The 12,692-nt window shown below is 35.6% G+C and overlaps 1 protein-coding gene across 1 annotated transcript; it reads right to left on the bottom strand.

Moving 5' to 3' along the window:
* Nucleotides 1-10,158: 10,158 nt before the first annotated feature.
* On the bottom strand, nt 10,159-11,209 carry LOC122011310 (cytochrome B5-like). Its single transcript, XM_042567697.1, has 4 exons — nt 11,031-11,209; nt 10,858-10,948; nt 10,709-10,775; nt 10,159-10,611 (listed from the first exon to the last, which is right to left on the bottom strand). Exons 1-4 carry the CDS (start codon nt 11,207-11,209, stop codon nt 10,361-10,363), a joined length of 588 nt encoding a protein of 195 aa, XP_042423631.1. The 3' UTR covers nt 10,159-10,360.
* Between the last annotated feature and the right edge of the window lie 1,483 nt (nt 11,210-12,692).

Raw genomic sequence — 12,692 nt, 5'->3', positions numbered from 1 at the left:
ATATGCATTTTTTTCCATTTATAGTTTGTTTATGTTTTGATATACATTTTTTTTTATTTCTCATTGAATCATGTTACTCAGATAATATTTACTTTGTATAACCTTTTAATTTTAAATACAAATAAAATTCATTACAATTTAATATACAGTTCTAATTACTTTATATATTATTTTGTAATTATTTCAACGAGCATATGATTTAATAATGTTGCTATATTTCATTAACCGTAAGCGTTTATCAATTAATATTTTTTTTTTGGTAATTACCCTATTCGGACGCCCCATAAATTCAAAAGTTAGGCCTTTTTATTTGGTATTGCCCGATGTACAAATAACATCACTTGGTACTAAAACTTAGGGTTGTAAATAAGTCATGTCGAATTAAGATTTATGGTATTTAAATTTGGTGATAAAAGATGAATTTGTTCATTCTCAGTGCTCCCATCAACTCGTCTCAGGGTCAACATGGAGGAGATAAATCACGGATGATTACTAACTTTTGGAATAATGACTATCACAGGGAGACATAGATTCGAACACCAGACCTCATGATGGTAACACCTCATGCGCTAATCACTAGATTTATGTGAGAGAATTTTATGGTGTTTAAACTTATTTAATAAAGTAGTCGAGTCGAAAATGAATCAAGTTAATGAAATGATTGTTCAATGTTGACTTGATTTATTTTTTATGAGTTTAAGTTTGAGTTTAGTTCAAGGTTGACTTGAGCTTAGTTTATTTAAATATTATAAAGATTTTAATTTAAATTTGTTTGATTATTTAAAATATTTATTTGTTTCATTGGTTATTATTAACAAATTTATATGTTTAATAATTATTCACAAATATTAACTAACTGAATATATATATGTGTTCTAATTTAAAACGTTTGGTTTAACAAGTTGTTCAAAATTATTTATTTAATTGATTATATATATATTGAATAAACATAAATAAATCTTTATCAAATGGATAACTAAATTTATTTATTAACATTCAGTTCATTTACAACCCTATTAAAACTCCCTTTGCTGGCTCAAGACCATTTTGTCAAAGATATAAGCCATGACTTAAAGATTTTGAACCTTTATAAATTCAAATTATTCTCTTCTTATTTGAAAACCGTCAACCTAAAAAGGATATCAAATCTCTTGTAGTTCAGTTTAACATAGCATGCTGTTTGTCCCGAAAGACCCCTAGGTAATGTTGTGGATTGCGTCGGATCCAACCCATAGAGGGTCCATGTCAGGTGTGGAGGTATATTTCCTTAGTTTTATTTTTAAATTTTTAATTTTAAAAATCTATATATTCTAAATATTGTTGTTTATTAAAAAAAAATAAACCTCGACTGACATGTAGGTTACATGGTTCAACCAAGAATGACTCTTAATGTGCTAATGGGCTGAGTCGAGCTTGAGAGCGCTCATCCATCTTCATTTTATCCATAAAGCCCATCTCTGCCGAGGGGCAACAGTTATCAAAGCCCTACACTTAATTGCTCAGAAATGCAACTCCATTAGACTTCAAAACATCATATAATCTGACGGATTATGATAACATCTTTTATATAACGTAATTATTTTTTGTTACAATAAAATAAGATATTCTCTCATTCATTATAGGATTCGAATTTTGATAAAGTCGAGATAAATATCTCTTTTATATGTTAGTCATTATTCTAAAATATAATAGTCATCCGTGATTTATCTCTTTCATATTGATTTTAAAATGAATTGATGAGAATATTAAGGATGAATATATTCATCTTTTTACCACTTGATACGGCAAAGATCTATCGTCTCATTCAAGATTACTGACCAAACTTTTGATATGATGGAAGAAGCTTTGTTCTTTTGACGCCGTCAACTCTGAGAGGGATAACACCAGTCAAAGGGTTCGTCAGAGTTATTTTGACGAGATCCTCCAATGTCTAAGTCATCATGATATCTCAATAATATAATTAAAAGAGTAAAGTAAAAAAAGAGAGACAGTTCCAGCAATAGCCCTTTGCCTAGAGCATGTACCTGACTTTTTATTCGTACGAGAGGGGCAGACACCTCTAGAGATCATGGGAAATTGGGGAAAAAACTCATGGCCCCTATTTGCTTGTGGTTAAAGTGAGATCATTGCAGCAAAAAAGTAAAATCCTCGCACCCAGAGCTTCCACCGACCGGACTCACGATCATTATGAGGGAAGTAAATCTTAGCATCCGAGCTAATATGGGACGGACCGGGTGGGATACAGATATAGGGGATTTATTTCCCCGTTACCACTGAGTTTCGACCCAACGGCTTCATTACAACAACTTCCGCCCCATGCCATCTCGGATGACCCACGGGGTCATGGTTAAAGTGGGATCATGGTCCATATTTGCTTGTGCTGCTTGTGGTTTGTTGACTTCAACTAAAAGAACTTGAACCGTCCGAAACGCTTGGCCTAATGACTCGGCCACTCAATTGCTCAACAAGTTGAATCTCGAATCATCTTGGACCAACTTAGATTGACTCAGCAACTTGGGGCGAGGCCACGTAGGTATATCATGTTGATCTAGAGACAGCCATATATCGATAATATCATAAATCTTCCCTCCAAGTTGAGTTGAGGAGTTGTAGCGTGTGAGACTCGATTAAAGTGTCTAAGTCAACAAGATGCTAAAGTGGGCTTGAGTATCTAGGTTGATATGATTGAACTGACAGAGAGCTAGAGGGAAGCTTTCCTTAACAACTAAAGTTGTCAGATGGGTTGACTCGTGGCGAGACGACCAACCCATGGGAGGCTAGCAATTTAACGGGGCAGAGAGGATTAACCCGTCATCTTAGTGGGTTATTAAATCCTCAATTTAAACATAACTCAATCCAAGACGGGTTACATATTAGACGAGCTAACCCACAAGTCCACCAAAAAATAAAAAAAGTATATAGAAAAGGTAAAAATTTTTAAATTTGGATTAGGTATTAGGCAGGTTGAATCATACTTTTAAAAGAAAAGATACTCCTATTAATTCCCTTATATGTTAGTCACTTTAATTGCATTCCATAGGCATATTTAGATTCATCATTTGTAGCTTAGCGCACACAATGTTTGTGATAGACTTTAGATGAGCATGCTATCAAATTTTTGACTTGTTTATTATTACAATATATTTGTTTTAGTGAATATGCTCTGGGATAAAAATGCGGATGGTTGTTTTTAGCTGAATTATACAGTATTTTTGATATTAGATAACATACCATAAGTTGATGAAATTTCCTTTGGACCCATTAGCTGTCAAACCCATAAGCCTTTTGAATTTTCCACTTTAATTTTAAGTTTTAGAGACTTTTTTTCAACTATGGGCCAACCCAAGTCCATCATAAGCCGACCCACGCAGGTCGAGAGCCCAAGTGGTTTGGCTCACTTGGATCTACCTTAAATATGCTAATAAAATTTCAACCCAATTTGTTTAAATTATTTGGGAGGGTTGATCCGACGAACCCAACCCAAATTGACGACTCTATTAACAACAAAACCAGAAAGGCGAAAGATAGAGCTAGGAGGTCAACCATTAGTAGTGAATCTGGAGAGGGAGAAAACACTAATTATATTTAAAATGAACTAAAGGCGAACAAATCCTGTGTGAAGACGCCAACCCTAGAGTGTAATGAGGATAGGGTGAGAACTCAATCTACGACTAAGTCCCAGTCGACAGAGTGAGCCGAGTTGACCCTTTTGAGAGGGGATGAAGAACTAAATTCATGACTATGTCCGAGTTAGGAGAGTATACAAGGCGACTCTGCCTGAGATAGTGGATAAGTGACAACTCTATCCAACATAGAGGCAATAAGTGGTGACCTCTATCCGAGATAGGAGAGACAAGTGACGACTCTATCTGAGACAGAGGAATATAAGCGGTGACCCTATTTGAGACAGGGGAGATAAGCGATGACTCTATCCGAGATAGAAGAATATAAGTGGCGACTCTGTCTGAGACAGGATAAGAGGTGGCTCCATCCAAGACAAAGGGTAGACAACCTAATTTGTGACTTAGTCCCAATTGGTATCATAGGGAAACCTGCTACTATTTGGAAAAGAATGACAATCCCTCGAGTCTTGAATATATGTGGAGTCGAGGAGAAAATAGCTCGATCTTTGGATGCCTGTGGAGTTAGAGAGAGAATAGCTTGATCTCTCGACTCCTGAATGTAAATACCCTTAGTTGGTTTCGATGTGATCAACTAAATTAAGTTAGGCTCTATGGTTTGATATCTTGTGTCTAAGTGTGCAGGGACTTAGAAACACAAGAAGTCGATTGGAAGACACAACTAGCGAGAATGATAGCACGAGAAACGAGGTGCTGCAGAAGAGTACACCGGTGGACGAGAAGGATATGCGTGACGTTTTTGAGGGATGAGAATGTAGGGAGGAAGATTTTTCGAAGAGAAGGCCGAAATTGAGTTCTGGTGAGCTATACTCTGGATGCTAGAGAATCACCTAAGCAATCGAAGAAGCAGCTGGATAAGTCAACATGAAGTTAACTTTGTCCAAGCGCCTAGATTAGGTCCAGGTGCCCGGAGTCCAAACGCTGGGACCACATCCAGGCGCCTGGATCAGTTTGGTCCAAGTCATGTGCCTATTCAAGTCGTTGCAGCGAGAATCAACTTTAGAGTCCACGTTAGTAAGACTCTAGGCACCCGAACAGGGTCTAGGCTCCCAGACACCGATAACTTCATTGACAAATAGTCATTATAGAGTGCATCGAGGCGACCACGTCTAGGCACTCGGAGAGGGTCCAGGAGCCCAGGAGCTGCCACATCAGCAAATGACTATTTCGATCAGTGGGCTATAAAGAGTGCCTTGTGTTGGAGTGGGTAGGCCTACAAGAGGAGGGTTAATTGCCCTGAAAATAAGTTAGAATAATCTCGAGCTAGTTTTGGTAGGGACACAATATTAGTTAACCAAATATAACATTAAATAACAACTTAAAAAGAAATAAATAAGAGACTAGGATGTTTACTTAGTTACAACATAGGTGGTTATTAATCCAATGCGGTTGCAAAGATCCACTTAAAATATCTCCTTTGTTGAAAGCGTAGAAGCCTCTTACACTCTTTGAATAGCTCAAGTATTAGTAAGGACATGATTACTGGAGTTATTGTTGATTTCCTAGCTTTAGTGGTCTTTTTATAACCCTTGGAAAACTCTATCCGTAGCTTGAAGACACCTTCAAGTGGGTCTAAAGCGCCTTCAAGTGGAAACTTTTATCCGTCGAAGATAAGGCTTTATCTTCAGCTAACGGCTAGAGAAAACGCCTCCAACAGGCTGGAAGGCGCATTCGACATTATTCATGGAAGGCGACTTCCAAGCCATTGAAGGCACCTTCCCTGAAGTAAATTAGCTCTTTAGCCGATCTTCTTTACGTAAATGATGCTCTAGCCTTCCAAAGTTAAGCTCACCCGAATCCAATTTCGGTCTTCTCCTCGAGCAGACTTTCACTCTGGCTTCTCATCCCTCGGAAGCATCGAACTCATCATTCCACCGGCGTACTATTTCGCAGCTTCTCGTCCTTGGAATGTACCGAGCCCGGCAACTCGATTCCCGTGCCATCTTTCTCGTCCGCCAAGTCTTCCGCTCGACTTCTTATGTTCCTAAGCTCCTGCACACTTAGACGCAAGGATCAAACATAACATGCCCTAATTTAACTTGGTTGATCACATCAAAATCAACCGGGGGTATTTACAGCCTGATCCTCATAGTTTGTACAACACATGTTGTAATTCATTTTCGTATTCCTATTTTCATTTCGTTCGAGCGTTAACGTTTATAGGAGGCTACTCCGCCTTCATTGAAGGAGATCTTCTAGTTGAGCTTCCACTGCATTGGATTAGCAATCTCCCTGATTACAAACAAGTAAATTTACTGTATTTCTTACTTTCTATTTATGTTTATTTTAATTATCTAATGTGTACTTGTCCTTGCGAAGTTTAGAAGCAGGAGAAATTAAATTCTAATTTGCAGGCTATTCATCCCCCTCTTACCGGCCTAATATGAACCAATAATTGATATTAGAGCCAAATTCGCGTTAGAATGACTAACTATCAACTAAAGCAACAAGAAGATGGCCGAATCGAGCATGCATCCATCATAGTTAGAGGGGGAGTTTGCGTTATGGAAGCAAAAAATGGAGGTATACTTTAAAATTGATTTTGATATTTTACTAACTATGAAATATGGTTTTGAAGTGCTTATAGATGAAAATGGAGAAGAAAAGGAATAGTATTTATGGAACAAAAAGTAGCAGACCGAGTTCTTGGAAAATGATGAGGCTGAATTCCACTTACTGAGCATACTACCACCTTAAGATGTCAACGAAATTGGCTCTTACAACTCAGTGAAAGAACTCTAGGAAAAATTCCTAGAGTTGCGCGTAGGAACCTTGTGTGTAGGAACCTCGGAAACCAAGTTGGCAAAAAGAGATGTGCTCTGCAATAAGTTAAGTAATTTTCGATTGGAAAATGGAGAGTCAGTCGCTCAACTACATTTGACGCTTAAGGAGTTGATCACCGGACTGACCAACCTTGGAGAAACGGTAACGAATTGAGATTCTCTAAGGTATACTCTAAACACATTTCCAAGGACCCTAGAGTAGACATCGATAGTTCATTCCTACTACATTTCCAAGGATCTTGAACTAAGTACCTTAAAAAATTTATTTTCTACATTAGGACTTTACGAATCTCGATATACAAGACTAAGAAAGGAGCTAAATCAGAATCTAACGCTGAAAGCCAAGAGGGACGAATCAGATTCTGACACATCCCTCGACGAAGATGAAAGAGCATATATGGTAAGAAAAATTTCAAAGTTGTTTAAGCCTAACAACTTCAAGTCATAGGCCAAGAAACTTTTTCGAGGAAAAATAAAAATAAGGTATATTGTGATGAAGATGGAGACGTAAATGAAAACTGCCCGAAGCTGAAGAAAAGGGAGAAAGAGAAAGACAAAGGGCAAAGTTGATCAAAGCACAAGATCATCTCAAGGCGACTTGGGCGAGACGTCGTCATCTGAATCCGAGATGGAGCAATACGCCAGACTTGCGCTAATGACAAGTCACCAAGATGAAGAAAATGACGAAACTTCATCCGAGATGAGCATCGATAAAGGAGGAGATTCGAACGATGAGTCCGACATGGTAAGTGAGATATGACTCTTACTCTCGACCAGCTTTACAATGCTATTCAAATGTTATCTAGAAGTCTCTGTAAAAAGAGGACAAAGTATGTAAAGTCAAAGAAAGACTATGCATGCCTATAAGAAAATTTTAACAAACTTAAGGATGAAAATGAAAATTAAAATTAAAAGATCAACTAGAATGATTGAAAAAGAATTATACATGTCTAAATTCAATTTTTTCATAATTTTCTAAGTTTAGAAATTATAGAGAGCTTAATTAGTATATTACAAATCATAAGGGTCAAATAAAAAAAAATCTAGGAATTATATCATATAATTTTTTTAATAAATCTAGTAGGTAGGAACTTATATTGGGTTCCTAAATCATGCTTAATTTGATTAAAATTAATTTTTATGCATGCTTTAAGTTTAATTTGCTTTAATTTTTAACATTGTTTACAAGATTAAATAGTTGACGTACCTACTTTTCATATTTTCTATTGTAATTTTTTTCTCTAATGCCAAAATTAATTACCTATTAGTATACAAATCTTCAGAATTGTTTTATTAATAATTAATTTTTTATGATTTTTTGATAAAAAAATAAATTTTAAAAATTAAAATATTTCTAAAATTAATTTTGAAAAACCAGATTTTTTAAAAAACTTACTATTGTATTTTTAATGAGTAGAAAATTTATTCAGATTTTTAAGACTCAAATACTATTTTTAAATATTTTATTTTAAAACATAACTTTGTCTGTTTAATTTTCTTATGGTTAAAATAAAAATATTCTGTGTATGAAAATTTTTATCATATTTAGATTAGTTATTATTGATATGGACAAAAATAATCAGGATTTTTCTAAACTTAAAAATTATTTTGAAATTATTTTTGTCAAAATAAAGAATTAATTGATAAAAACTATTTCTTTGAAAATAAATTTAGATAATAAAACATATCATTGAAAATTATATTTGTACTCCTAGAAAAATTTCTAATATTTTTCTACTTATCGTATTTTCCCTAACATGTTTTTTTATATGATCAAAGGGAAGAAATATATATTAAGTTAAGAGGGTGGTTTAAATTTTTTTATTATAAATTTATATCATGTTATAAATACAAATAAATAGTTTATTATTTGTTTTTATCTTAACTTAACTTGGGTTGATGTACATCAAAAAGGAGAGATTGTAAGTACCCTTGGTTGGTTTTGATGTGATCAACTAAGTTAAATTAGACTATGTATTTTGATGTCTTGTGTCTAAGTGTGCAGAGACGTAGGAACACAAGAAGTTGAGTGAAAGACGTAGCTAGCTAGAAGGATGACACGAGAATCGAGCCGATAAACGGTGTATTCAAGCGATGAGGTGCTGCGGAAGAGTATATCGGTGGGCGAGAAGGATATGCGTGACGTTTTCAAGGGACGAAAAGATGGGGAGGAAGACTGTTCGAGAAAAAAGCTGGAGTTGAGTTCGGGTGAGCTCAATTCTAGATGGTCGGAGAATCACTCAAGCAATCGACGAAGTAGCCAGACAAGTCAACATGAAGTTGACTTTGTCCAAACGCCTGGACTGAGTCCAAGTGCCCGGAGTCCAGCACTTGGATCCGTTTGGGCCAAGTCAGTCGCTTATTCAAGCCGTTACAAGAGGATCAACTTCAGATTCCATGTCGCAAGACTCTAGGTGCCCAGATAGGGTTCAGGCGCCTGGATGCCGATAACTTCGTTGATGAAGAGCCGTGGCAGAGTGGATCAAGGCAACGACATCTAGATGCCTAGATCATATATGTTAGGAGAAAGATGAAGGAGCAAGAAGGCTTGGGAATAGTTTGCTCAAAGTCCTTCACGATGTAGTGGTCATGTCGGAGGGTGAAGTCATGGGATAGGATCATTTGAGACACTAAACTCAAACCAAGGTCTCTCACCAATGTTTCCTTCCTCAAAGCTTCTACGGAAGAATGGGAACCTCTTGTGCTATTTGTTATACAATGTTGTTGTCCGAGATAGAAGTGAGTTTGCTAAAATGAAATTATAAATTCAACTTCCACTTATTTGTTCAGTGACTTGAGCTGATAATTTTAAACTGTCAGTCTATTAGGTTTAACCATGCTACTAGGTTGTTCTCGCACTAGTGTGACTTCTTTGGTTGTAGTTGGTTCTCCTGAGTACCACATCAATTGAGTACTCTGAGTGTTGAGTACTCTAATTGTAGAATCACTGAGTACTCTGAGTGTTGAGTTCGGAGAGACTTCGTCGGATTGCTGAGTAGATCGTTGAATGTTGAGTCAGGAGAGAAGTTGCCGGACTACCAAGTATCACCCAATTGCCAAGTTGGGTGTGTCGGGATGAGTTCGCCTGAGTGGATGCTGAGTGCTACCGAGTCGAGACGCAAGTCGCGCGACAGGTTATCAAGTCGAGAACTGAAGATGTCGAGTACTCGGGAATAATCCGAAAGAAAACCCGTGCGTCTTAGCCAAGCTAGGAGTGGAATCATCCAACCGTCTAAATCCGGAAGAAGCACCCTTGATTGTCGAGTGTTGACCGAGCTCGAGTGGATTGTTCAGTCGAAAAGCGATATGTTGAGGCTTGCGTTTGACGCGGTATTCTTAAAATAAATTTGCCCTCCTCCGACGATACTTCGAGGTCATTGTGAGTCATTTGTTTGTCAGGATTCAATGACAAATCATGAATCTCCACCGAGCACGGGTGACCATAGTGAATTGAGATAGTACCCCAAAACTACCACGAGTGGATCTGCCGAGTGAATGCATGACAGAAAGAAAAACCCATGTGGGAACAAAGGTGGATAGAGATTACTTTTCTTTCACTACTCTATTCAAGATCATGATCTCCTTTTTTTTTATAGGAGATCCGATCTTAAACAACGTTAAATGGCCAATTAATCGCCATCTTTACTCTCCCGGATGACAATTGACATTTTCCAAGTACACAAAAACAGGGGTCATTAGGGTCAGGTCTTGCACATGATCAAGAGCTGAGTAGCTTGACGACAATTGCCACGACAAAGAATGGCTAATAGTATTCGTAATCTTTAGGATAGCAAATCCGCTCAAACATAATGCCAGTTCGGCGAAATAAATTAAAAAAAGGAAAATAACACAGAGACATTTATTCCGAATTTTTTTGCGTTTGGGTCTCAGTAACAAATGCCGAGGCTAACGGTACGGTAGTTATTTATTACATCTCTAGGCAAGGAAGTTGAAGTAATACCAAGCAGCAACGGCTACGGCGAGAGCGAGAAGAGGGAGGAGGAAAGCAGAGACTCCGGAGGAAGAGTCCGTCTTCGCCTCCTGCTGCGGCAGTATGGTCCCGAAGAACGGCTTGGGCGGCCCTGAAGAATAACCCTCGACGGTGCCGATCAAAAGATCCTTCATCATGGCGGTGGCAGTGGAGCTGTGCCCCACCTCCTCAAACGCTTGCGAAGCGTCTCCACCGGCTACAGATCAACAATCGTCAACGACTAATCAGCAACCTCGTTGGACCGACGAAGTAGCAATATTAACCTCCTGAAGAAAAGAAATTAACAAAAGTACCTGCTGCCTGAAGGAGAGCTTCCTCCCCTCCCGGATGCTCCCCCATAAAGCCAGTCACATCGTAGACCTGGATTTCAGAAAATCTATCAAGACGGTGCTTTGGGGTGGGAAGAAATAGAAAACCACAAAACACAAAAGAGGATTTGAACCTTGCCGTGGATAGACAACCAGCAGTCTTTCTGGGAGGCGTGGAGGGAGATCTCCGAGGGAGAGTATGCCTTCAAGGACTCCCTAGCGAATTAGTCTTGGAACTGGACAAACGGAGAAGCAGAGGATGCAGAGAGCTGCACGATGAACAGCTCTATTTATTAAGCGAGCATACAAGAGAAAGAGAGATGCAGCTTCATGTCCAAGTCCAAGTTCCGCGTCAGGGCCTGTTTTAGTGATTTGCGGCATCTGCCATTGCGTTGACTCTTCTGCTGCGGCCATGACAACGAAGCCCTTGCTCCTTTGAATTTTAGAATGCCTTGCAAAATCAGGAATCCGCACAAGTTGACGCATATGTGCAGTGCCTTCCACTTCAACCTCCCAGAGCCATTAATTAATTTAATTGAAACGAACAAAATGAAACTTCTCTAGAACCTTCAGGTTGCAGATCCCATCGACGTCACATCTTACCAACACTAATTTATTGAATAAAGAAAATCTCGAGTCTAACTATCGTAATTCTAAACAAACTAATTTAAATAATAATTATTCTGACCACTTTCTTTAATGCTGGGATTCACATTTATAGTTCAATATTGTTAGAAAAATTTACGTACTAAAAAAATTCTAATGGGAACCGGCCCTGTGGTCGGGCCGGCGCACAGGCCCACCTCCATCTTTGTTTTACTATTTTAATATTTTTTAAAGTAATGTTAGTTTCATTGAAAAAAATAAATTCTAACAAAACAATGGATCCCACCATTTTTTTTAGTTTATATATATATATATATATATATATATATATATATATATATATAACAAATTGTTCCCCCCGCCCCCGTGACACGCGCATCCCCTACTCTCTCTCTCCCTTGCAAATGACCATTCTATCCTCTATTTTTTTTGTTTTTTTTATTTTAATTTTAATTTTTTTAATTCATACTTATATATTCATACTCATATATTTTTAATTTTTAATTAATTTTAATTTTTTATTTTTAATTAATTTTATTTTTAATTTTTTTATTCATACTTATATATTTTTAAATTTTTATTTAGTTTAATTTTATTTAGTTTTATTTTTAAAATTAATTTTATTTTTAATTTTTTCATTCATACTTATATATTTTAAAATTTTTATTTAGTTTATATATTTTAAAATTTTTATTTAGTTTAAATTTTTAATCAATTTTATTTATTATTTTTCATTAATACTTATATATATTTTTAATTTTATTTAATTTTATTTAGTTTTATTTTTTAATTAATTTTGTTTATTATTTTATATATATATATATAACAAATTGTTCCCCCCCGCCCCCGTGACACGCGCATCCCCTACTCTCTCTCTCTCCCTTGCAAATGACCATTCTATCCTCTATTTTTTTTATTTTTTTTATTTTAATTTTAATTTTTTTAATTCATACTTATATATTCATACTCATATATTTTTAATTTTTAATTAATTTTAATTTTTTATTTTTAATTAATTTTATTTTTAATTTTTTTATTCATACTTATATATTTTTAAATTTTTATTTAGTTTAATTTTATTTAGTTTTATTTTTAAAATTAATTTTATTTTTAATTTTTTCATTCATACTTATATATTTTAAAATTTTTATTTAGTTTATATATTTTAAAATTTTTATTTAGTTTAAATTTTTAATCAATTTTATTTATTATTTTTCATTAATACTTATATATATTTTTAATTTTATTTAATTTTATTTAGTTTTATTTTTTAATTAATTTTGTTTATTATTTTTTCATTAATACTTATATTTTTTTTAATTTTATTTAATTTTTATTTAGTTTTATTTTTAATTAATTTTAT

Source organism: Zingiber officinale, chromosome 8A, assembly GCF_018446385.1.
Source record: "Zingiber officinale cultivar Zhangliang chromosome 8A, Zo_v1.1, whole genome shotgun sequence".
Classification (NCBI taxonomy): Eukaryota; Viridiplantae; Streptophyta; class Magnoliopsida; order Zingiberales; family Zingiberaceae; genus Zingiber; species Zingiber officinale.
This window is presented reverse-complemented; position numbering and strand designations above follow the sequence as displayed.